Source organism: Ixodes scapularis, unplaced genomic scaffold (assembly GCF_016920785.2).
Source record: "Ixodes scapularis isolate PalLabHiFi unplaced genomic scaffold, ASM1692078v2 PGA_scaffold4__175_contigs__length_147842914, whole genome shotgun sequence".
Classification (NCBI taxonomy): Eukaryota; Metazoa; Arthropoda; class Arachnida; order Ixodida; family Ixodidae; genus Ixodes; species Ixodes scapularis.
The window spans coordinates 139318266-139345259 of NW_024609879.1; the positions used below are offsets into that span (position 1 = coordinate 139318266).

Below are 26994 nucleotides of genomic sequence, written 5' to 3' on the forward strand. Positions count from 1 at the left end.
AATGGTCAACATTTGTCAACAAGACTGCTCTTCAGGCAAGGGATGAACACAAATGTGAAGAATCTTATCCAGGTAATTAGAAGAAGTAAATAATTGACCGACTAATGCAATACACTCTTGATGAAAAAAAAAGTATTGCTGCAATGAATTTTACAAAAGAGAAAAACGTGCAGTCAATCTATGCATACACCAAAACAGTTGTTCTTATAACAAAGTTCGAAAGCTCTGAAACAGGTGCCTGCAACGATTTATTCATCCCCACACTCAATAAAACGTCATCCTCGTAGCTGGAAATAAGTGTGCACTTCGCACTCACAAACAAAAAAGGAAGAAAAGCGATCAAAAGTAGAATCGTCGATTAGCACAAAAGGTTAAAGATTGCAGGAGTTTCCTCGCTAAAGGTTGCTGTGATTATGCAGTTACCTAGGGCTGAAACAAATTTCCTTAGGCCCTACATCCAACGCATACATTTAGCGTCGATTTTCAGACACTCCAACGTTCAAATAAAGCTAAGAGAATGCGAAAAGTTTATGCTAAAAGCACTCGAAGTTCTATCGATCCTCGAACAGATCCCGAATCCGAGCACCGGTACGGCGATACGGCTGATGCTGTCTGACAGGTGTTAATATCCAGATGATCCAGGGCGATCTTGCGGAAGAAGGATATATAAGTCTCATTCCTTCATATTTTCACATTATACCTGCGTCAGCGAGCACGAAAAAGCCCGAAGTCGTCGGAAAGCCGCTGCACATCACGGCTTCCGCTCACCAAACAAACTCGCATCCGCCAGCCCTGGGCGCTGCCATCTTACCTGTGACGTCACGGCTCTTGGGAGGTCACGTGACGAGTAGTCACATTTGCGTAAAACATACGGCAATCGGGGGGGGGGGGGGGGGGGGTGCCACTTCCGAACTTCCGGCTTATCACTCTAAGCCCCTCTACCTTGTTGTCTTGCAAGTATATAGCAATTTTTCACGAAAGTTTCTATTTTCCCAGTTTTAAACAACTTTGCCATCGTATAATTATCTTTCGCTCGGGGCTCACGTTTCCGGCCCCGTGTCAATGCCGTGGCAACGAGCGCCTGAATTTACTGTAGGCATTCAATCAGCCTTTAGACACTTGAATGGGCATGACCGACAAGCTTCTGGAACCTGGTATTCCATCCTTTATAGGTGCTGTTCGTCCGGTCTTTATCTCGAAGAGTGGCGTCGTAGATATTCCACCTTTCCAGGGGAATCTCCGGTCGTCGTCGGCATGCAGTCGGGCAACGGGAAGAATTCGCTCTGGGTGCCGTCGCAGAAGGAACAAAAGCACAAGGAAGGGGCCTTTGACATACGTGCAATCAAAGTAGTCCAGCAGGCAGTGTTGTACGCGTTCCTCAAAAAAAGGAACGAAAGCTCGTTCCTCGTTCCTTTTGATTTTTGTAACGCGTTCCCGTTACAAGTTACATCTCTGAAAAAGGAACTCGTTCCCGTTACAGTTAAAAAAATGGAACGTATCGTTACATATATACGTTACATTTGTATTTTGCTAATTACTATATTTTGTTTCTTCAAGCTGAGTTTTTTTGTTTGTTTTTGTCGGTCCCATTAGTAGTCAACATACGATTATAGTTATAGACTTGAGCGTGTTGGAAGGGCAACAGGAGAAGAAAACAAGCGGAAGCAGGGTTTCATTTGTTGATATATTCAAGTTAAAAATCTCAGCTTTTAACCAAATTCATGTTTGTAGTGGACGATTCAGACGAGCCGAATGTACTTTTACCCAACATTGTACGAGAGTTTTACAGCAACCTCACACGTTTCAATTGAGCGAAGTCCCTTGTTCGAACTTAAAAACAGTTGCTTTTCGATGTTGCTGTCCGCAAGACGAGCAAGTCGAGGAGAGGGTAGGGCTTTTGGAAGCGCTTTTGGTCAAGAGATCCAACCAGTCAAAAGATCCAACGAGTCAAAAGGTCCAACAATGGATCTTTTGACGCGTTGGATCTTTTGACTCGCCAGACACGAGTCAAAAGATTCAATGTGGGTCAAAAGGTCCAACGAGTCAAGAGATCCAACGAGTCAAAAGATCCACGGCGAGTCAAGAGGTCCAACGAGTCAAAAGGTCCAACGAGTCAGAAGGTCCAATAATGAATCGTTTGACCCGGCAGACGCGAGTCAAAAGATCGCATGCAGGTCAAAAGGTCCAATTACTCGAGAACTGCCGCGTCATATGGCAAGGAGGTCAAGCAAGGCCCCTCACCACTCCTGCCCTAGACGCGGTCCGCGGGGAGGCATTGCACAATAAAATTCAGTAAACAAATTCTGACTATACCCGTTTTCACCTCAAGAAACGTAGTAAACAAAGACCGGCTTCTCGCGGAACACTGCTGATTTCCGCATTCGTGTAGAGAATTAAGATATAAGTAGGTGAATTGTAGATCAAGTATATGTTATCTTGTTAAGACGTACAGGTTCCAAACGCCAAAAGCTTCGCTTTTCCCTCCGACAACCAAATCTCGTAAGAACTACTTCGCGCCGCATATGAAGAATGCGCAAAGCTTGCTTTTTTTCTTTCGGTGAAAATGGGTATAGGTGCCTTAATTTTTGTTACAAAAAAAATGTTAAAGACATTTAAATTTGACGCGCCGTTTAACTCCTCACTATTTTCCGGTTTGCGGGCGGAAAACGGGCCCGAGCTAGGGGGCAGAATACAGGTTGTGATAGGGTGTGTTTTTGTTTGCAAACTAGTTCGTACAAGAAGGCCGATACAGAGTGCGTGTATATTTTTCAATTAAAAATGATTTGGTCAATTTTGTCTGTTCGTTACAAAAAAAAGGCCCCACCACGACCACGGAAGATGACGCCCTTCGCACGTTTTTGAAACGCGATTGTTTTGCGTTCACGCTCGCTAGAAATATGTGCTAAAGAACACCTTGTAGGTGATGTATGACTTGTTCGAAATGTGTTTCTCTTGTGCGAATAGCTAATTAAATGAGCGCCGAAAAAAAAGGAAAAAAATGACGGTCGTGCGTGTTTGAGGTCTGAATCTATTCTCTCAAACACTTCATTTGACAGACATGTTCGTCGCTGTTAAGGTTTCATTGTACAACCAACTACGAGATTCCCCGCTTGGAATTTTATCATTACACAAGAAAAATGACATAAAGAAAATGAAGAAGATGCACCGTACGCAGTCGACTCAAATCTCAGTGGTGTTTGTGGATATTGAAGCATCGCAATGCTTGTCAGCCATCCAAGGGGCGACATATTTCTAAACCGCAAATGAGCAATTTAGCCGGGGCCGTACGACGTTGTACTCTGTTTCACCTTGAAGGCTGGTTCACACTGTTGCGACCGACTACAACCAAGTCTGACGGAACAAGTTTTTAAACCCCTCTTACGACCACACCGCGCAAAAGCAATGGCGGCCGTAAGCGGCCTAAAACTTCGTTGCCATAGCAACCCGTAAAATATATGAACGACGCGAACCGTTGCAGGTGCACACGGTCGGACTCATGCATGTGAGTGAACCAGCCAGCGCATCCGATCCTGCACTGACAGTGTGTCACGTGATCTTCCGGTTCGCGCGGAGCGAGATGTCCCATGGCGCATATGCTAGAAGTCGAGATGTCCCATGACGCTCTCGACTTCTAGCATATGCTGCGGTCAATCCTTAGGAGAAACGGAGTATAGCATTGGGTCTTCATGTGCACCACGCAGTAGTGGTTACATGAATGCACGCCGATGATGGTTCTCCGCACACCGTGGTGCCAGTCAGCAGTCATGCTGCACAGGCCATATTGGCAATATACTGCGGAAAGACATGTTGACCCTCTGGATGGCTGTCAAACATTATGCTGTCTAAATCCAAAGCCATAAATGTTCTGCTTGTTCAACTTATGCTGCGTATACACGTCTCGTAATGAAGTCACCGACTAACTGATCGTTGGTTTCTAAATTCAAGAAACAACCTGCGCGTCCCCGCGACCGTACAGCTGGCGCAACACTCTGGAAATTTCTCCGATAATCAAGCATTGCCGACGAAGAAATGGCGTTGGTTACTAGCCCATTGAAATGGAAAACGCACCAACGCCGTGACACAGCCAGCCATTCAGGATCCCGAAACCTCTCGTCTCCAAGGCCACTGCATCATCTTCTCTCATCACCCTCTTTTTTGTTGCTTTGTTATTAGACGCGGGATCCCACCCCGCTGCAGTGCAGTGACCGTCATGCCCCTCCTTGCCACCAGAAAACCTTCATCAGCCTTTTCTTTCTTTTCTACTCTTCTTCAAAGCCCTTCCTCCCCTTTCCCGTCAAGAGTCAAGAGGTCCAACGAGTCAAAAGGTCCAATAATGGATCTTTTGACTCGTTGGATCTTTTGACTCGTCAGACACGAGTCAAAAGATCCGATGTGGGTCAGGAGGTCCAAGGAGGCAAGAGATCCAACGAGTCAAAAGATCCACGGCGAGTCAAGAGATCCAAAGAGTCAAAAGGTCCAACGAGTCAGGAGGTCCAATAATGAATCTTTTGACCCGTTGGATCTTTTGACTCGATGGACCTCTTGACTCGTTGGATCTCTTGACCAGAAGCGTTTTGGAAGGTCAGTCTTAAAAACCACAAATACTTTGTAAGGTTGGCTTTGTTGTTCATTTTGGAGGTGAGGGGGACAAAAGAAGGAATATATATATTTGTATTTAATATTTTATGTGACCAATGTTCGGGACACAAGGGTGCGTTCGATGTCTGGCAGTCTGTGATCTTGTAACTGTAGGTCTCGTTATGGAAGCTCACAAGTGGCTGTAGTCGGCCTTAGCTTTCTGGGTGCATGATGATTCGTGGAACCAAAGAAAGAAGCTGAGCTTGAAACAACCCTCTTTCTTTGTCTTTTCCTACGACTAAAAGCCTTGCTTTTTTACCGCAGTTTCGGGCACTGAAAAAAGAATCAATGTCCACCAGCTCTCCTGCACCCGATAGTGTTAGCAAGCGAGGACCACACAAAATAATCCACAATATTAGTAGCCAAAAAGGTAACGAGACCCTGCACTTCGTAGAGATATTGTTTTGGTACTTTCAAAATTCCCGGTTCGAAACAAAATAAAATTTACCCCACTGGACGAAAAAAAGGAATGCCGTTACTTTTTTCGTTCCAGTAAAAATGTAACGCGTTCCCGTTCCAGTTCCAGCGATGCAAAATGGAAAGGCGGCGTTCCTTCGTTCCTTCTAAAAGGAACGCGTTCCAGGAACGCCGTTCCTTGGAACGCCGTTCCGTACAACACTGCCAGCAGGTCTCCTATGTCACCGGTAGACTTTACCCTGATGTAGGATCGTTCTTCGGGCAGAAGCTGTGATGGAAGGAACGCCAGCCTATCCAAAATCCCACACAGCTTTCTGAATTGGTCATCTCTCTTGTACTTTTTTCAAAAGGCCAACACTCCCGTTCCTTCAAAATATTTTTAAAAATTCGCAACTCAATAGTTTTTCTATTACAGTTTTGCTTCAGTTTCCCTTCCCCCTCATCCTGAGATAATCCTTGATTTCAAATATATTTACGACGCACAATGACGGAAAGAGTTTAATTCTCTTCATCGTCCACTTCAAGTATTACCCTGAACCCCAGAAAACCCATGCATTAGTAATGAAGGGACATAATGCCTATCCTTCATGTGCGCGCTTAGCGTGACATAAGCACGATGAAAAAGCGAGGTCACCGAAGGGTGACTTCGCTTCTCTGGTCACTCTTCGGCTTCGAAAATTTCGCTTCACGAAGTTTCTTGGGCGTGGCACAAGGCTGCTCCGGCATACTTGAGTCAAGCAAGCTTGATCTTATCAGCTCCACTCAATTTTAGTGAACTAAATTTTGGTCCCAAATCGTTGCTTCTCTGCCTGTTTTGACTTATCTTTGCTTGGGATGGAATGCCAGTTCTCCTAAAAATGGTGCAATGTCCATCGCGTCCTCACTTTACCCTAACCCGTGTTTTGCCCGGGTAGAAAAAAAAAAAAAGGAGGTGAGCTTTTGTCCGGGTATGTCAAATAACGGGTGAGCTTTTGTTCAGTGAACTTTTGACCGGTGAGCTTCAGCCCGGTAAGCTTTTTTCCGGTGAGTTTTTGTCCGGTTACCATGTTGTTCACCACTCCTCCAAGCGGTAGTTAGTGAAAGTGCAATAGTTGCTGGATCACCCCTTCCAGCTCGGGTGCTAACTTCCGAGTAACTGCGGTAGCATAAAGCGTCCAGGAATAAAGGTGACGCGGACCACGCACTTCTTTCATTCTTAACAGAAGCATTGTATTTATTGTTCTTGCTGACATTTAAACTGGATGCTATACTTCGTTTCAGCTTCGGTCCGAGCGCGGCCGATGTTATGAGCCGAAGGGCCAATCAAACTGCGAAAGAGGCACAACGTCATGGCATGCTCTCTGCAGTTGATAGGACCAGCCGGTATTCGCCGTCTCTCTGCGCGTGCTCCTCAGCGGGCTAGTCTTATCAAGTGCAGACAGCACGCCATGACGCTGTGCTTTTTGCGGTGTTTGATTGGCCCTTCGGCTCATAACATTGGCCGCGCTCGGACCGAAGCTGAACCGAAGTATAACTTCAAGGGACCGCTCACTCTAAGCCGATAAGATTCGTAGTGAAGGCGGAAGTGCGGTCACTGCTTTGATAACGCGCCTCACTGAGGGAAAGGGCACACATTATGTGCTGCCCACGCTTAAATAGCGGGAAAGCATAGAAGCACCGCGTTAAATCCGAAAATATCCCTACCCAAAGTGGCTATGCTGGTACGGAAAAATCCAGGTAAGGGGAAGAAAAATATCGTTTTAACGTCGCTTACTCGTGCGAAAACTCAAAACTCCGACTATGTGAAAAAAAAAATTCTATATAATTATATATATATAGCAGAAGTCAAGGAGTTGAAATCCTGGCTCCGCGGTTCATTTTGAATTTCAGCGGGTTCGTGAAACTTTGATTCATTTGATCAAGTACGGTTCATTCATCTGCATTTTCTCGATTATTTCCTCTTTGCCATACGCACCCCTACTGAAAAGAATACAACTTGATTTTTTAGCTATTTAAAAAAAAGCTTCATTTGCTTTTCATTTCTCGTTTTGCCGTTACGTAACTTGCGAACGACGAGCGAAGTGTAAGATAAAAAGAAAAGCTAATTAAACGCTCGAATTTGCTCCGAAGAGCATTTTACCTTTTGCTCGTGCTGAGCCTCATCTAAATCTTCCTTTCTTTACGGGTCTTTGATTTAAATGCAATATAATTAATAAGTGTGCTGTTTGTACGTTTATACAGCCGGAAGTTAGTCTGACTCAATGGGCGAATTTCTCTCTCAGCTGTATAGATGCGGAATCCGGCCAGTGCAGTACAATCGCTTGGCCGGGGTCTTTAACGTGCACCACGCAGTAGTGATACACGACCGCACACCTTGACGATGCTCATCCAGATCGAAACGGGCAGGGGTGGGGATTGAACCCAGGATCCTTGGATACAACAGACCGAAGCTCTCGCTCTATGCCCTCCGAGCTCCGGTGCGCTGGGACGCTCGACCACCGATTCCCCCGAAATACAAAACAACGCATATAAAATTTGGTCTAGTTAAATTTGTATCACAAAATGATGCTCTGTCAACTCTGAAGCCACTCGACATATTCAATCTTTGGCGCCATGTCCGGAAATAACCGATGCACCCCTGATTATCCTTGGGCAATGAATACCAATTTAAAAAAAAAAGTTTCATAGGGGAATGAAAGGACACCAAGAAAGTTAAAGAGTACTTGTAGTTAACTGAAACCACATTGTATTTATAGTACTTTACATGGTGTACATTGCACCCGGTGTACTTACTGCTTTTCGTATAGTATATAACTTGTCATTTACTTTGTTTTTAGACGTACTTTACCCAACTTACTACTTTTCTCAAAGTATATGATTTCTCATTTACTTTGGTTTTGGATTTACTCCACTCAAAACTGCTCCTTGATGGCTCTAGTCGATTGTTTGTTTTTTTGTACTTCTCTTTCGAATTTGCTCCTGTGACTTCCGGCATCTCCGCAACAATGTGTTGTTGGCAGCCTGCCCTTTGTTGTACATACCGATGCCTTCCCTCTTTTGTTCTCCCCCGACGTCAGTTAACTTTCTCATGAATGCAGTGGTTAAAGTTCAAAGAGTCATAGCGAAACAGATGGCTTACTAGGTTTCACTTGCAAAGTGATCTAGCCGAAATCACCGAGTGGGGTTTCAAGACAAAATTAATTCAAGATTGAAGGAATAAGAGACACGCAGGACAAATACAAACACAACCAGATCCTTCAATTATACTTTGTTTCAGCTCAAGTCCATACACAGCCGACGCTACGAGCTGATAGGGACCAATCAAGCTGTGTCAAATGCGCAAGTCATTATGTATTTTGTAGCGTGAGCTACGCTGGCCGAGGTTGAGCAGTTTCGCGTGGCTGTCAAAGAGCTGTGCTGCGCAAGCGCGAGGAGCAGCGACGCGCACAGCTGGCGCGCCGGAGCCGCTGCCGCCGCGCACGCCTCGCCGGTCTGCGCGTGCGCGAGGAGCAGTGACGTCAGACGGCGCACAGCTGGCGCTCCCGCCTCGCCGGTCTGCGCGTGCGCGAGGAGCAGTGACGTCCGACGGCGCACAGCTGGCGCGCCGGAGCCTACGTTACTAGATTACCTCAGTTGTGGAACTCAAGCGGAAGCAGACAGCAACCAACCTACTTTTGCGGTGCTCCTGTGGATTCCTATGTAAAAAAAAAAAAGAACGCGCGCCATTTTTTGCCTTTAATCGGAGAACAGGAATGGCCTAATAACTAGTGTTGTAGCAAAAAGGAGGTAACTTTATTAACATTATAGAAAATGAAAGACGTTTACAATTCTCTGTAATGCCGAATTAGATGCAGCTCTTGAGGAGGAGGAGGAAAGATACCCCTCCGTACCCTCCCCTCCTCCTCGGCTGGTGCCCTCCCATTTAGCGGAAAATTTTCGCAAACATTTTCCGCTAAATTTAGGGGAGAAATACTCCCGTTAACTTTAACGGGAAATCTAGCCAAAAACTTTTACACCTAATTTAGTCTGAAATTAGGGAGTTTTCGTAGACAGCGCTTCCCACTCCCTTAAAACCTCCGCAACGAAGTAGCCGCTACTGCGCCTGCGCGCCGATGGCCTCGACTGCGGAGTTCCGGGTATTGCAGCGAGTTGCGGAGAGCGTTGCGGGACAGCGGGAACGATCTACGAAAACTTCCTATTTATCGAAAATTTACCCCTTAAATTTAGCGGAAAAATTTCCCCACTAAATTTAGGGGGAAAATTTTCCGCTGAAGTTAGCGGGGAAATTTCCCATTATGCAACGCGCGCGGTTGCGCCAACGCCAACGGCGTCGCCGCTCAACCCGGAAGCGGGCGCTTAAGGCCACGGTCCCACTGAATGTGACAGTTTAGGTACTTTTTGGCAGGTCATTACTCATCTCCTTTTAAAAACTGTTTTGTGGGATTAATGTCATTCGAAAGGCAATGCAAAACTCTTTCATTTGATATTATGTATGTGTTGGTTTTTACTGTTCATGCGTGTTTGTAGCGTTCCGAATATGATGGCGCGGACCCTCACTTGCTCCGCTAGTTCATGTTTTATGAACGATCCATTAAAGATAGCACGGTTCCAATATAGCAGTTTTGTTAAGATGATGTCGGAGCAGAATGTAACGATGCACTTTTTTGGTATTTGCACTACTTTGTTTTTTTCATCCCTCCAAATATTGCCCTAAAAGTGACATTTTTCAGCACAAATATGTTTTTAATGACAAGCGCTAGGGCAATGAAATTAGCTACAGATGTAGTGCTTATAATGGGTAATATGCAGAAAAAAATTTAATGTTGTGTAAAATGTTTTTGTTTAGATATTTTATATCAAACGTAGCACTTTTTTGTGCTTCGAGTCATGGTACTTCAAATGCCGCTGAGGAAATAATTAAGCTATGACAAAATCTTTTATAACATTTAGAGCTACAATGGTTGCCCAAGAGGTGGACGATGGCTTTTTTTCATTTTCAAAGTCATAACGCTCCAGGAGCCCTTCAAACTTACCTGTTTTTTATGCATATCTTTTTTGGACATCAAACAGATTTATTGGCATCTAATAACATTTATTGCTTGGAATAGACATACATTGCGATGTATTCAATTTTCACAATGATCTTGCTTTTGTTTCTTAATAGGTATAGAGCTTAGCTAATTTTAAAAACAATTAAAAACTGTTTGGGTGTTTTGTTGCGCTACCTGGCGGATGGCAGACAAACTGCTGATTTCTAGTGTTCAAAAAATTTCCAAGGGCGGCGTTGGCGTCTGTATCATCATCAATCTCCGTGTATTTTTACCTCCACATTTAAAAAATATATTGGAAGATTTACTATCGAAAAATGAATGGTTTAAGTACTGGGTCCGATTAATAAATCTAAGACAAATAATTACACACGTGTAGCGTGATATAATGTGTTCATTATTCGATATGATTGAAATCAATAAACAATAAAGACGAAGAGGAAAATAATGCACCCGAGTTCACTTCATGTCTAGAGTCACTAAATGAGCTTTAAAGTATCGGCATTCCGTTCCCCGAAATTGTTTTGGGCGCCGACATTTTGGGTCTTGTTCAGAGCAAACGCAACTGCCGATCGTCATGATCCAAAAGTACGACTTCCTCAGCATTAGATGCGGTGCTAGGAAGCTGATGCAATATTGCAATGCTCTGTCGCGGGTTGTTTAAACATTTGTGGGGTACGGAAAAGCGTTTCCTGTGATTTTAGATAAAGCTTCAGGTAACTGGCAACCATGATTTTAAGCCACAATATGGCTTAAATCATGGTTGCTACGGTTCAGAGTAACTGTCGTTACTCTGAACCGTGGCTAATTATACCCCTGTTACACGAGCATCCTTAACCGTGGTTAACTCAGCTTTAACTGCTGTTACGTGGCACCACAGTCACCGCACTATACTCTCAGACAGCTATTTCAGAAGAAGTGGAGAGCGCTCGTGCACTGCTTCGATGTGTGCTCAAGATGCTCAAGCGCACGTTCGCCCATAGCTTTGACTGCATAGCCAAAGAATGTTGTCGGCCAGTATTGTGCGCTAACTGTGGCTTAGCGTAACTGCAGTTAAGTGCGCCCGTATAACAAGGGTATTACTGGCACAAGTGGGAACAATGAGGAAGAGGCAGGTGTCCACGTAAGCCCCGTGGAATCCACGGGGCTTACGTCATGGCCCCTCCAGGTATTACAAGCCTCTTGAACAAGAGCATGAATAGTGTCATTAGATAAGCTACGCGTAAGAGTAGCGACACTTGGCCATATTGTGGCTTAAAATCATGTTTGCCAGTTATTTGAAGCTTTATCTGAAATCACAAGAAGCGCTTTTCCGTCCTCAACTTTAAACAGTGTGCGACAAAGCAAAGCAACATTACGTGAGCTTCCTAACACCAAATCTAATGCTGAGGATGTCGCACTTTTAAATCTTGATGATCGGCAGTTGCGCCTGCACTGCACAAGCACCAGAATGGCGCCGTTCACAACACTGACGGGGAAGAGAGTGCCGATACTCCAAGCGCAGCTCATTTATTTGCTCTAGTTCCCGCAAAACTCCTTCTCCCTGACTGAAACTGAAAGTAAATATGAATAATACATTATTATTATAGCTTATTTAGTTATAACCAACTACACATAATGAGAGGAGGAAGCGGCCGGGTAGGTGAAACGTGGGTTTTATGTGCGACCGTACTAACCGTCTCAAAAGAGAGAACGCGCGAGCTTGCGCTGGTTTAAAAAGAGGCATCCAAGGAAAGAGGCGGCACGCATGTGCTCTTTGTTATTATGCGTCTAATTGCAAACTGTTGTGTGTATGTTTATACAGCCGGAAGTTAGTCCGCCTTAGTGGGCGTCTGACTCTCAGCTGTAGATGAGCAGTTTAGCCAGTGCGGTACAACCGCAAACCTGGCGTCTTTAACGTGCACCACGCAGTACTGATGCACACGACCGCACGCCGGTACGCTGCTCTTCCAGATCGAAACGGGCAGGTGCGGGGTGGCTTCTGCAGCGCGAGCTTTCGCTCCAAGTGCTCCGAGCTGGTGTGCGCTACACCATGCACTCGGCCACCGACCCCCCCCCCCCCCCCTCCCCCCCCCCCCCCCTTGTGTGTCTAATTTATATACAGGTATAAGTATTTGAAGATCGACGATGGACGTCGATCGTTTCGAGGAATGTAACGTAATAACATTATATAAATAATAAACTTGTTGAAGGACTGAACAACTCAATTTTTCAATTCTTGGATTGTAATATGGCGATAGCCTATTGTACTTACTGTTGATGAAGAGCAATATGAGGTGACGATGTAATGATTAAATGATGAGGCTCTATAAGGACGACGACATTAGTGGGTGTCGAACCACAACGTACAGTGCCAGACTTGTTTCAAGTATCGTGTACCCAAAGACTTTCTTCACCCGCAACAGTATATGGTAGAATCAATGAGGATGCTGCTTTACAACTGCACTGTGCAAAAGTGCGGCTTATTCCTTAAAAGGAGGACTGAATTTCTAGCAGAATTCCCTGATTGACTACTTCGAACAAATGGCCTCGTTGACGTAAAGTGTCCCCGTTCCAAAAGATTCTTGAAGCATACTTAAACCGCAAAGGAGTATGAGGCGAAAAATAAGAAAATGGAGCCTGGTGCGAAAGGTACAAATCACCACCATAGCTTCTACTATGAAATACAAGGGCAGTTACAGAATACACAAGGAGAGTTTTGTGATTTAGTTATATTTACACTCAAGGGCATTGATATCCAACGTATTCAGAGAGATGACACCTTCTGGTCAACCAACATAGAGCCTTTTCTACTCAAGTTTTACATGGAAGGCCCGACTTCCGAAGAAATTCCTTACGTAGACGAGTTGTCCGACCGAATAAACTGCAATTACTCCCGATCTGGGAATCTCTCGATCTTCGTTCGTAAGCCATGGTATCATGACATCGAGGGGTGTGGCTCTTCGTCTGCTGAATATTGCTTCGGCGGATGTTTTTACCGTGTAAGATGAGACCGTCGCTTGCTGCTGGAACAACAACCTGGCGATTCTTCACCGAACTGCTTCTTCCGTAAGCTTCAAAAGGGCTTTTTTTTAGAGCGCAGCTCTTAGGGGCCCGTTCCCGGCTTGAGCGGCGTCGGCGTAACCAAGGTCACCCCAAGGTCACACGACCCCCCAAGGTCACCCCAAGGTCACGTTACCCCTCCCCAGGGTAACGCGACCCCTGTCACGTGACACCCCCGAGGTCACGTGACCACCCCCCAGGGTCACGTGACCCCCCCCCCCCCCCCCGCCGAGGTCACGTGACCTCCCCGATGACGACACCGGCATCCGTATCGTCATCGTCATCATCACTGATGACATCCGTGATGATGACGATGCGGATGCCGGTGACGTCATTATTGACGTCACTGATGACGTTATCAGTGATGATGACGATGACGATGCGGATGCCGGTGAGGTCATCAGTGACGTCATCGGAGTCCGCATCGTCATCGTCACTGATGACGTCAACAGTGACGTCAATAATGACATCATCGTCATCGTCACGTGACCCCCCAAGGTCACGTGACCCCCCAGGTCACTTCACCCCCACCCCCCCCAGCACTCTTCCCTCCTCCTCCTCAAGAGCTGAGCTCTAATTCGGTGTTAGAGGGAGTTGTAAACGGCTTTTACTTTTTTTTTATTTCGCACACCATCTGTTCTGCATGCCCGTTAGTTGCAGGATGGTATGGTGCACTAATGTGGTGCCTGATGCCGGTTTTTTTTTTCCTTCAAAAACCTGTTTATTTTGTTTGAAGCAAGATTTGGCGCGTTATCAAAGAAAAGTATTTTCGGTAGGGCAAAAGTAGGTAAAAGAGACCGTAGAACGTCAATGACGTGTTTGGACGTCGTGGCAGGCATCGTGTAAACTTCCAACCACATAGAGTACGCATCGTCCATGACTCCGCAGATGCGGATACGCTTCGCCGCCCACCGATTGAATAGTGGATCGTTTTCAGTTACTGTTCATGATGGCGTTGGACTCAAGGAAGACTTCGAGTCTTTCCAGAAAGTTAGCCCAGGTGCCAGGACTTTTGTCGAAAGCGGTAAGTGTTCGAAACGTCGACAACGTCGGTAGCCACGTGTTGTGCTTGACACTGGACACTTACCATTCGCTGAGAAGAAACTTGCATGTTCGTCTGCCACGAGTCGTCCGATATCAGGTCATCACCGCAACACCATCTCCCGACAAAAACGCATGTCCATAGTTAGCAATCACGTGAACTTATAAATTCCCGAACGCTCATAACTTGCCGTCGCTAAACGCCGTTCATTCATAGCGTCATCATTGCAAATAAACGTCTTCCTATTTCTTCTGATGGTTTTCATCATATTCCCCCTAAGCTGTACTTACAACATTATGTGTGTCGGTACTTCCGAAAATATTGCAACGGCGTTTGTTTTCTGGGAACCTATAATGTAACAACCTTTACAACATCTGCCGGACCCCGTGAAACAATATTTCGTGACGTTATTTTAGTCGTCATTAAAATGCTGAGGTAAGCACCGTAAATCGCGACTTCACGTCCGCTTCCACTGGTGTCTTGGAAGATTGAGTCTACTGAGCGTGCATTCCTGCAGAAGAAATTTTCATTGATAGAATATTAACACGTCAATCAACATTTGATTCCTTCTTGGTAAGATTTGTTGTGAAAGCCCGTTACAACCGCCGAACCGCATCTCCGCATACATCCGTTTGCTGGGCCACGCTACTTGAGCTAGCTGAGCACAGCTGGCAGCGGCGCGAGCAAGGCCACGGGGGGAACGTGATGGTGCTCGAGCCATCCCACTGTGAACCAATGTTTCGGCCACCCCACGGGTACGTGTCGCCATCTATTGGTTGAACTAAAGCCTTATTCAAGATGGCTGCCGTGGGACCGCAGCCTTAAGAGTTTCGCTCTAAAATGAAACTCTTTTAGCTACAGTATTTTTACCTATCAGTGAGCGATGTTTAACTTCCAGTGTAAGGCGCATTCCACATTAATAGGCTGCTAAGACCGGCACTCTTGATGGTGTGGAATGCACGTTGCAAAATAACCGTGGAAGCTCGCCATCAGCACGCGCTCAGCAGTCGCGCACACAGCTATGGCCGCCAGTGAATACTTCCTATTCCGGGCCCAGCCCTATGTTCCGCTGGAAGTGTGTAAATACAAGCGTCATATCTAAGCAAAATAAAAGTCGAAAAGAGGACTTGTTTAAGGAGCCCCAGACATCCCGATGACGCTAATGTTGATAATCTGCGAGATCCATACTCTACTAAAGTAGCTCCCATTTATGAGCGGTTGAAACAACCACAACAGTAAAAGTGCTTCCCTTTTTATTATCGTGCTGAATTTATTGGGCGGTAAGGGTTTTCGAATTTTCCCCCCTTTTAAAAGTTTTCGTCAATAGAGAGAAATGGACTAGTTGGTTCATCGTTCAGGTGGGACGCCAGAGATCGTGGGGCTACCCTGATCGCTTTCTTCAGGAGGAGGCCGAAACACTGGTTTCTAAGATTAAGAGGAAAAAGAATTATGGGGAAGCAACCAGGTCCAGAAAGAAAAGTGAGACCTGTCGTGACACCTTCACACAAGAGGTTTCACACAACCTAAAAAAAGTGGCGTCGTATTTTGATGTGCCGGCAGAAACAATACCTCGAGAATATTGTATGAGTCATTCAACATCAGAATGCAAGGAGGTGACAGATGCATAAGTGTCCCGACAGTTTACTTAACAGGTAAAGAATTTGAATTCCTGCTTGAGAAGCCCGATTGGGTGTATAAATAGTTGGTGTTGTTTCAATAAACAGCGAGCTGAAAGTAGCGCCGGTCTTGTGTCTCTTACTTTCTGTTCTTGTCTTGCAAAACTTTTGTACAAAAAAAAAAGTTTTCGAGCTTGCAGATATAAGACGTTTACAGGTACCGGGCCTCTTGGCGCCGCCATGCATATGCCGAGCTCAGCACAAAAGCCGAATTTGGGTCAAGCTCGTATTTTTTGACGATTGCTTTCGAAAGAGTTGGGGCACTAACAGGGCCGTGTTCCAGATCTAACACAGATGGATCCGGCCCTGGAGTAAAGCGCCAGACACATGGACGGCAGAATCGTGGGATCCGACGTCCGATCCGACGTCCGATCCGACAGTCCGAACGCAGCGCCGAATCACCGCACGCGACAGTTTGAGACACACGCTTCCGACCTTGCATGCAACACGACGATCCGTTCGGCTTCACCCAAGAGATCCAAGCGCTCCAGCGGAGGTTCGCGTTCCCATACAGATCTCTGGTCTCAGGATAACGGTTCAGCTCTCACGAGCGAAATTAGGAGCTCGTTCTAGCTGGCGCGTCCATTCTTTGCTGAGGCCATCTTTCTCGGATGGGCCAGCGGGATTCACGCGTCCGGCTTCCCGTCGCCCGTCCCGTTTTCTTCTTCGTTCCTCCAGACCCAGTACGTCATCATGACGTTCGCGCCAGCGAAAGGGAGGGGGGGGGGGGGGGGGGGGGGGGGTGTGTGCTGCGCGTTACCTTTTCGAAAAAAACTGGAGATTGAAGCTAACGAACACACGCTGCTATCCTATTTCCCACGTATTTTGTCAATAACGGCAACGTGGGCGTTATTTTGTTTCCATGCCGCTACTAGAAGCTCGTTACATGGCACGTAAACAGCGTCCCGTTAAGGATCATGGCCCGGGCTCGTGGGGGGGGGGGGGGGGGGGGTGTGCTGCGCGTTACCTTTTCGAAAAAAACTGGAGATTGAAGCTAACGAACACACGCTGCTATCCTATTTCCCACGTATTTTGTCAATAACGGCAACGTGGGCGTTATTTTGTTTCCATGCCGCTACTAGAAGCTCGTTACATGGCACGTAAACAGCGTCCCGTTAAGGATCATGGCCCGGGCTCGTGGGGGGGGGGGGGGGCACACGCCCCGATGCCCCCGCGTAGTCTACGCCTATGCTCTCATTGGCTGGACGCTTCCGACAGTCCGTCCGCCGTGCGAAACTATCTGGCACGTCGGACACACGCCGGATTGCCGATCCAATGTCTGAGGCGACCAAACCTTTCGGATCAGGCAGTCGTATTCCCGGATCGGACGTCGGATCGGATGGATTTTTCGCGCATGTGTCTCGCGCTTAAGATCGTGTAAATTTTGAAATACGGCCACAATAAACGCCACTTCGTTTATTGTAAGTCTTTGTTACTTTACACTGTGCCCCGCGCTTTCTTGAAGAAGGCGACGTAAACATCATGGCGTCGACATGCCCACAAGGCTTGTGGGCATGCCCGCAGTCCTCGTGTTGGGCAAACACGGAGGTGTGGGGACAACAAACGGGTTCCCCGTCAGTAGAAGACTAGGCCTGCTCATGACGTCATCGTTTGTGGATCTTCGCCCCTCCCCAAGTGGCAAATGCACCCTCGACGAGAGCTGCCGCAAAGTGGTAGACGCGTCCTTCTTGGTGTCGCCTCTTGTTAGCGTCGCGCTCGCTGTGAGACGCTGCACGCGAGTCGCGCTGTCGACGTTGCTGACGCAGGCTATGTGGCGCTGCTGGGATTCACTAGTGATGCCGGCTGGAAGAAAGAAAGCTACGCAGGCCTGATCTTCTAAGTGGTGTTGGTAGAACACGCTTGGCCTCTCTCAGACACAAATGTGTAAACGTATACTCTTTCTGACCCAGGCATGTACCTTTCGTCGCTATGGAGTTCTCGACCGCCGCCTCTGCTGCTGCTGCTGTTAATTTTTCTCCCGAGGATTCCAAACGCAGGTGAGCGGTGTATTTCGATGGACGTTTCTCCCCTAAATTAAATATACTATATTTGTTTCCTCTACCGACTACACTCGTTTAAAAGTTAAAAATTATGATGTGCAAGCTATATTACTAATACTTTTTTACTTCAAGATCGTTCAATATAATGACACGTAAGAAATTTTGTCAATGACATTCTTTTAATGAGGAATTTGTTATGATGCAAGGTACCTTTGGGAGCTAGAATAATAAAGCACGCATTTTGCGAGGAACACTCTAACAACAAATCTGGTCGTAAAAGAACTCTGGGGGGTTCTTCGGCTTGTCCATAATTTGCACCCTAAAAAGTTATTTTACGTACCCCCTAAAGGGTCCTTTGTAAAGAACCTATGAGTACTTCTTTTAAGCTTCTTTTATGATGCGAAAGAGCTCTTCATCGCCCAGTTGCCTTTTTACCGTCTTACTGCGCTAGGTGGCGATAGTGCTTGAGGCGAAACCGTTCTTCACAAACAGAAAGACTTCTTAAGGCTTCAAAAACGAGCCTTTTTTATATAGAGTGCGTTGTGTATTGGAATGTTTTATCGGCGGATTATGCACTGGATATACGAATTATGCGCCACGAGAAGACTATCGATTTCTCCGCAAAATACGATGCTTATGGCAAATATCTCTTCGTGATTTTCACAACCGAAGGCTCGCGGGAACTTTAGCGTGTTCACTGCCCAGCGAAGCACTCTGGGACGACTACTTGTAGGTTTGTTTTTGAGTGTTTTCGTCAATGAGGAGCCCGACTAGCACCACGCCCCGGCATCTCAAGGAGCCAGGGTTTTTACCACTGATACCTTCTGACACCGAATAATATTGGTTGGGGTTTCGGGTGAACAATATGCCGCTCTACAGAGTCACCGAATGTTCCCAGAGTATCGAATTCCATTCAGTCGTCTTACCGGAGGTCAATTCCGCAGAATCCAATTCTGATTGGCTGGTTTAGCCCGCGGCGGAATTTATCTCTCGGCCATTTTGGAGATGAGCCCAAAACTACAAAAAACGTATTTAAAACGTTTTTACGTTGCCACGGGTACGGCGGGTGCACGCGGGTGGGAGCTCTGGGCGCCGATGAGTTAGGACCGAAAGCAAAGTGCATTTTCTCTAGATTTTTTTATATCAAGTAGCCGCTAATCTGGTTCGGCAAAGAAGATTGCCGTCTTCTTTGCTCGCTCCGGTTGCGTTGGTGCTGCGTTTCAAACTCTAAAGGCCTCAGGCGCTAAGCCTAACACTCGACTTCGATCTGTTTCGAGGCGAGAAAAAAAAAAACGACACAGCGAGGAGCAACTCACACACCACTCGGAACGAAGGAAATAACTTTAATAATAAAAAAAAAAAAGAATGTCGCCACAGGCCATTAAAGTTGATTTAAGACTGCGCACGATAACGAACGCTACACTGTAGGCGCTTTGCGACTGCTGCGCCGCGACTCGGTTCTGAAACGAGGCTTCTGAGTTCCGGTGGCCTGGGAACGTTCAATGAGTCTACGCCATGCCACAACCACTTGATTTCTTAAACTACGGTAAACTCCGGCGAAATATTGATAGGCACCGATTTGCCCTAATATTGACCCGACACATCAATAGACACATTGAACTAGTAAGCACACAGGAACCAGGAACAGCAATTAAATTTTTTTTTTCGCGAAGTTATTGAAGTTTTAATTTTGGTCTGAAAGGCCGAGGGCTCTACTGGCAACACTGAAAACATTCCAGCGTTCCACTAATATCGAAAACTCGAACGTCGACCACTTCATTGCGTATTGTACTCTTGATTCAGAACCGAGAAATATATTTGTTGATTAGTTGTGCTCTTTTGGGAAATTGTAGCTTTTTCAGATAGATGATTAACAATAATATCTTTTATTTTTGACCGGCCAGTGTTTATTGCCTATCCACAATAAATATATTATGTAAATTTAATTACAAAAGTTTTTTTTTTACATCGATTTTATATTGTTTTGCGGATGATAGTGAATTGAGAACGAAAGGAGCTCGTATTGTGTGTGATTTGTTTTTCTGCTGACGCAATATTTTAATTTCAAATGCATTTTGTTTTTCCAGATATGTGCCACAGCCACACGCAGCCAGTGCCTACGAAGCCCCCCTCAGGTAGATTACTTCGGACACCGGCTTCATGAGATACGAAACTTAACGACCCCGAATGTGGGCGAGACTTAAAATAATTCGAGGCAATAGGGTGTTTTCTTATTTCCTTCAGCCTAGTTTAGTCTGGTGTTCGTAATATTTGAGACTTGTTTTGTGTCTACAAACACGAGCCGTATTTCGTCTCCCTAGAGTCCTTCGGTTGGTCCGTTTCGGCAGACCTTCCCCGAGCATATGTTGAGGTTAGGAAGCATAGTGTAAGGCGCAAACAACAACGGACACAAGAAAGAAGACACTCACACTGACCTTTTCTGCGGGAATCACAGTTGTGCGCCTTAAAGTAAAAAGTAAAAAGAAAGAAATCAAAGAGAAAAATGATTTAAGGTAGCAGATATTCTCATTGCCTTTTGTCGCGGGCTCCAGACAACAGCCCTTCTCCGCTGCTGTTGAAATCCAACAATTTGACCTTCGTACTTTTTCGATAGTAGCGTGGTACGATTTTAAGCGTGTTCCGAATTTCGCACATTTACCGATTGGTTTCTCTCACATATGTTTCTACCTTCAAGGCTCAAATACACGCGCAAAAAAAAGACAAAAAACAATCCCATAACAACTCTAGTTCATCTCCTAAAAAAAAACAGCATTATTGTATTTTTATTTTACAGAAATCACGGATATACTGTTAACAAAAACAAAAGTCAGAGGACACCTAAGCACTTTTGAGTTGTGAATGCAAAAGCATGAACATCGTTCTTCCGCCCTCTTAGCCAGTCCGCGGCGTAGTGACGTGGACGGCCGAGCGGGCGCGTTCGCGAAGTGGCCACGCCGCGCTGCGCTGAGCTCGGCCGTGCGACCTCTCCGGAGTGTGCCCGGGCCGGCTCTGGCTCTGCTGACACTGCTGCCTCCTTTTACCGGCAGCCGCGCCGCTGCGTACGCTGCGCCGGCATGGAGAGGGCTTCTCCGGTGGCTTTTTTTGGAACTACGCCGCACGAGAGCCAATGGGAGCCTCGTTCTGTGATGACGCACGCCAGCCAATTGAAGCATAATCCATCGGAAATCGGCTTCACTAGGGAGAGGAGATTTTAGGTGCCGTTTGGCCAACGTTTGGCGTGCTTTTAAAGCTGATGACGTCGGTTCGCTCCATGGGACAGTTAATGCTTTCGCGATGAAACCCTGCTGGCTATCTTTGCGCAGTAAATAATATCGTTCTCCGAGAAAGGGTTGGTAGGGACGACTTCTGCATCTTTCCAATTCCGTGCGTTTTTCGCACGGAATTTTTTCGCACTTGTGTTCCAGCCTTTATTCTCGACATATCAGAGCGGAAATCGCCTTTTTGGAGCTTTACTCTCATGCGATGGCGCCTCTTTTGGACACCCTGCCTCAAGCACGGTCCCGTTGCCTTCCAGCGTGCATCGGTTGCGCGAGCACGGTCGAAGCTAACGAGACGCCTAAATGTCAATGAAGCCAAGAAGCTCGCGTTCGAGGCAGGAGAACAGCTGAAATGCGTCCCTGCCGTTTCTATCCTGTGACGACACGCAATATGCATGTAATGAAATTCTAATTCTAATTTTCTGGTCTCCTTGGTAACTGACTCGGCAATATCAAACAATGCGGAGCGCGAGTTCGTCTGCTTCCTGAGCAGGCGTTGTGGTGACGTCACAAAGGCGCCGAGCTCTGATTGGCTCTGAATGAAGGATAGTGGGTAGACCTCAAGGGCAGCTTGCTTTGAGGTGTACCCACTCTCCTTCCAATCAGAGCCAATCAGAGCTCTGTGTTCTGACGTCCCCATAACCCCGAAAGAAGCAGACGAACTTGTGCTCCGGATAGTATTTCATATGTACCGACCATGTTAACAATTACTTCCTTTTTTTTATGCAGTTTCTTCGCTGACACGCTACGTTAACGTATTTCTCTTGTCGGACTACTCACACTGCAACTTGTTTAAGACTATCGGAGATCAGCGCCTTTACATGACTGTTCTGCTGAATGGAGTAAGTGAAAAAAAGCATTAGCCCCGCAGTTAAAAATATAGAACAACAAACAAAAGTGTGCTTTGTTGCATGTTCAGTGATAGGTAGATCTTTAGTCGCTCATAATGAATTGTACTTTTTTCAGGCCCCGATTGGTCGCATGAAAAGCCAGACATACTAAAAAAGAAAGACACGCGTTTATTTTATTCTAGATTTGCCGCCTTATTTTGCCTCTTTTTGACGAAGGTCACCCCTTTAATGCTTTCTACGCCATTTACGAACTGCCGAAAATATATGCTTAAATTATTTTGCCTGCTGCTACCATGAATCGCTCTATAATTATGCATTTATGATTTGGTCATGATGTTCCTGTACGATTCCTACCTTTCCACGACTTATTTTCTCGAAGACCGCAACAAATTTGTCTAGGCTTTGCTTTTTGTGAATTAAAGAGACTCCGCGATATTTGAGGGTCAGCGCACTTGCGTGACATTGGATTCAGAAAGACTCTACGACTGTAAGGGAAATGGGGTTACTCCATCGTGTAAAGGACTGACATGTCCCAAGTAAGGGGTGACCATGCATCCGTCTCTATTTTTTTTTCTTTTTTTCAATGGAGCTTTACGTCTTATTTTCGTGGGAACGTGCCCGCATAGTTGCCAATTGCGTTCTAAGCGAATGGAAGAAATCTAAAAGAATACATAATAAATGTTATACAAATAAACATTCTATGAAAACGTTTCTTTCCGAAGAGTAAATTTAAAGCTGTTTCTGCGGTTCCATCTGTCAATATGTTCCGTTCGCGCACTGCAGTTTTTTATGTTACTATATTTTACATGCTTAGGTTTTGTAAGAAAAAAATATTAAGAAGAAAGGTGCTTCCGTGCTCATCTAAACGAAGAACCTCGAAACAAAATGTTCATTTGTAGAGGGAATTGAGTAGTAGCAGAGCTTGCTTTATTTTCCGGCCCCGCACCTCCCTTTCCCGCTCTCAACAGTCCCCCTCTTCCCTTTTTAGCTGCCTAAGGTGGCTCATGGGGGCCACCTTTGGCAGCTAACCTGAGCTTTCCTTAAAGAAACCTACAGAGTGCCGCCTCCCCCCCCTCAACTTCTCATGTAACTTGTAAGTAACGCTAGTAGCCGGACGAGATTCTAAAGTTTCATAATAATCGTTCCCTTTTTAACAAGTTAAAAATAATTTTCTGAAACTTTCGATGGGAAAATTAGGTTAATTCGCGGAACTTGGCGCGCCATTCACCCCCATGTATTCCTGGGTTTCGCCAGCCGCCATTTTCTCATTAGAAAGTTCGGAAAATCGCTTAAACTTTTTAGTCACATAACGATTAGTTTGGAAGCCTTGGTATCTGGTCCAGACCGCGAGCGCTACAGTCTGGCAACGTGAAATCTATTTTTGGGTAAAGAAAACTTAAAACACTAACATCTCTTTTTGTGTGGACACCCTGGACTTGGGCTGCCCACGTGAGCCAAGCAGGTAACGTCGAACCGCCTCATTTAGTTTTTATCCAGGCGATGCGTATTACAGCTGCATCTCAAGTTGGGCATGCCCACACTTTCTGACGCGTGCCTGCATGAGACAATATTGCCATTTTGATTATTACGTAAATTTGCATATCTTGTTACATAAAGAAAACCTTAAAAAATCTTATATTAATTGCTCATTCAACGTGTGGAAAATGAAACACAAAACGTTGTATATTTCTATCTCATTTCTGTAGGCCAGGTGATCGGGATACATAGCCAGTATGAGCCGCGGCTACAGACGCAAAGTTTTAGAACAGATATACCGCGAACTGACGAACGTGTTTGGATTTTAATAGCTGTAATTTTGTTGCGTATATATTTATACAGAAAGAGGTTAGTTAGCTCCAATGGGCGACGTGTTTCTCGGCTGTAGTTGAGCAATTTATTTAGTTTTTCAGCCTGAGTTCTTTAACGTGGAGCACCACGCACTATAGTGATACACGACCGCACGCCGGTACGATGTCCATCAAGATCGAAACGGGTAGAGGTGGAGATTGAACACGGGATCGCCGGGTTCTGCAGCGCAAGCATTCGCTTCCCGTGCTCCGAGCTGGTCTATGGATTTCACCTTCAAACTCAACACTCCTACAACAAAATTCCACCCAAAGTAAGACTTATCTCACTACGGCTGAGTGGCAAGATTGTATGTAATGAAGTTCCACGAACCCGAAATATCGCTCACAATTTAAGTTACATTCGTCGGTCATTTCGTATGACATTAAACAAATGTCTTATGTTCAACCTCCACAACGTCCATTCAATCTTAGCAGTATCAGCAGAAAGTCCAAGTTGATGCATGATAGCTGAAGTTCGGCATAACCTCGTTTAACCGAGGTGGAACCAGTTTTGTACGCGCGACCTGGAAAAAAGAAGCAATTGCTTACGGTCATTACAGCTACATTTACTTTTAGTTAAAAAACGGTATTTAATTATCTTATAGGGTGCCCCAATTTACCAGGCTCGATCTAAAATGTACCGTAAAAATTGACGCCTACACGTAGCAATTTAAACTTTTCGTCAAAAGTGTATTTCAAAGGTGTTTTTTTTTTTTTTGTAAAATTACAAAGCATAGTTTTCTCTCTGTAAAAAATAGTGCCATGAAACTCACTAAGCTCAACGGCGGGTGGCGACGCAGACGACCACGTCAAGTAGCGGGGCGGGTTTGGCGCTCGTATTGACAGATGGCGCTACGTCCTTAACGAGATTGTTCGCGACCACCATGGTTTATTCGAATGAACATAATCTTCTTGAAATGTACCTTTGGTTAAAAAATTAATTTGGGCAATAAGAGCGTAACTTAAAGAAGAAAAAAAAAACGCGTTTGCATAACGACGACGCTTTTGCTGCCAACGGATTCCGTCTGCGTGTCGTCTGCTTCCTTCGGCTGGTCGGCCTCACCTTCGTGCACTGCTACAGGCGCCGTCTATCAATACGCGGGCCAGACGCACCCCGCATCTCGACTTGGTCGTCTGCGTCGCCGCCCACTGTTGAGCGTGGCAAGTTTCTTGGCCCTATTTTTTAGACAAAAAGAGTTACGCTTTGTAATTTTACAAGAAAGAAAACGACCTGTGAAATACACCTTTGACGAAAAGTCTAGATTTTTATGCGCAGGCGTCGATTTTTACGGTCCATTTTAGATCGAGACTGGTGACACTGGACACCCTATATTACTCGAGGAAAAAAAAGTAATTGGCCGTTACTTGAAAAAGTCACCGCTTCTTTTCCCATTACTTCGAATTTTCACTGACTGATTTTCCTGCCGTTTTGAAAACGCGTCTTTCGTATTTTCCATTATTCGATTAAGATAACCGCGTTATAACCTTCTTCTCTTCTTAATGCACCAATTTTTTCATCCAGTCCACCAAGATTTAAGAGCGTTGCGAATGTGGATCAGATGCGGATGATCAAACTGTTCTGCACGCGGGGCTCTATAGCTATGACGCATTAGCAGGGCGAGTGCAAGCCTCCGAGGCATGTCACTATCTCCTCGCAGCCAAACAGATTGCATCGATAGACGCCGAACGACCAATCAGAGAGCAAAAAGCGTGAAAAAATAGGCAACCTCCTAGGTTTCTTTTATAGCTGTCAGTTATCATGTAGCTTTCTTTTATTTTGTAATTCATTATTTTCATTACGGCGGAATTTGTTTTGCCCGTCTCGGCATATTTAAGGTTATTACTCGTCGATATCATTAACATCTCTGGTGTGCTTTTTTTCTTCTGTAGGTGAGAGCAACTTACAGCGGACTGCCACACCATCTGAGACTCAATTTGAGGCTGGTTGGAATCAGCTGCCTAAGTGTAAGATGTCCTTTTCGCTCGCGCCTTAGCCCGAGTGGAGTACACGCATGGGGGGGGGGGGGGGGGGGGGGGGGGGGGGGGGGGGAGCGGGGGAGCGTATACTTGCCGCATCGTGACGCACTCGGCGATCGGCACCATACTTCAGTGATGTTGCAGCCTCAGCAGTACGGGGTATTTTGCCTAAACGCCATTCGCCCGTTAGTTTGCATGCAGACGATTAGTTATTGGCATCGTCTGTAGTGTCGACGAAACGCACAAGCACGGCGAGTGGCACCGTCGGGGACAGAGCTCAATCAGTACGAGCAGGGACGTATTCAAGCAGCATCAACTCATGCTTACTAGGTTCTGTGTTTCCTTTTGAATTCGCCCTGGCGACGTTCACTAAAGTCATTCTGGCCGCCGACGGGAGCGGCTTCTTGAAAACCGGCTACTCTTAAACCCGAATAGAGACCGTTACCCATTAACTTTGAATGCCAGTGAAAGCTCCTCTATACAATGCAAGCTTTCAGCCTCCTCGGAGCAAACTGCATGTTTTTTTTTTTGTTTTTTTTTTTATGTTTTACAGCAAAGCTGTATAGAACTCGCCAGGTGGAATTTCTTCTTGTCCGTCTACAGGAAACCCACGCGTGCGCCTAATCACCGTCCGTGAACGCCCTATGATTTATCATGTGGTTTTAACACTTGCTTCAATAAGAAAACCGCAAAACAGGTGACAAAACCACGTGATAGATTATAAGGCGAGCGCGAACGATGATAAGCACGTAGCGCTCCCCGCATATGTTTCGCGGTAAAGATTGCGGTTGCATGAGCTGCCGCAGCAACGGCAGCATACGAAGTATTTCATATATATATATATATATATATATATTGTTACATTGTTAATTTACAGGAGGACGTCCACAGCCAAATCAGACCAAATTAGAAGTGTGTCACGCGCCGTCTGGACGCGCTTCGTCGTCGTCTTCGGTGGTTCCCGGCACGCGCCTTAGCCCGCCGCTACACTATTCCCCCTAAGGACTTGTTTTCTTGAAGAGATGATCTTTGGATCGTTTTCCTGCTACACAACCTCGCCCCATTGCTGTGGTTTTAGACAGTTTGCTTGAACTTGTTTGTTTCGAAAAGTTTATCTTGAGTGAAGTCCTTTCAGCATGCAGATTCTTGACATGAAACATCGTGCTCATCTGCACACACTCTAAGGTTCAGGCCGACCT

General features: G+C 45.8%; 1 protein-coding gene across 1 annotated transcript in view; it reads left to right on the forward strand.

Moving 5' to 3' along the window:
* Positions 1 to 6099: 6099 nt before the first annotated feature.
* The window catches only part of LOC115333057, a 47771-nt gene continuing 26876 nt past the window's right edge, over positions 6100 to 26994 (forward strand). The window contains exons 1-6 of the mRNA XM_040221996.1: positions 6100 to 6127; positions 6694 to 6771; positions 17753 to 17839; positions 19930 to 19977; positions 21850 to 21962; positions 25709 to 25783. Of these exons, the coding sequence (XP_040077930.1) occupies positions 6100 to 6127; positions 6694 to 6771; positions 17753 to 17839; positions 19930 to 19977; positions 21850 to 21962; positions 25709 to 25783 (429 nt within the window). The remainder of the gene's footprint in view (positions 6128 to 6693; positions 6772 to 17752; positions 17840 to 19929; positions 19978 to 21849; positions 21963 to 25708; positions 25784 to 26994) is intronic.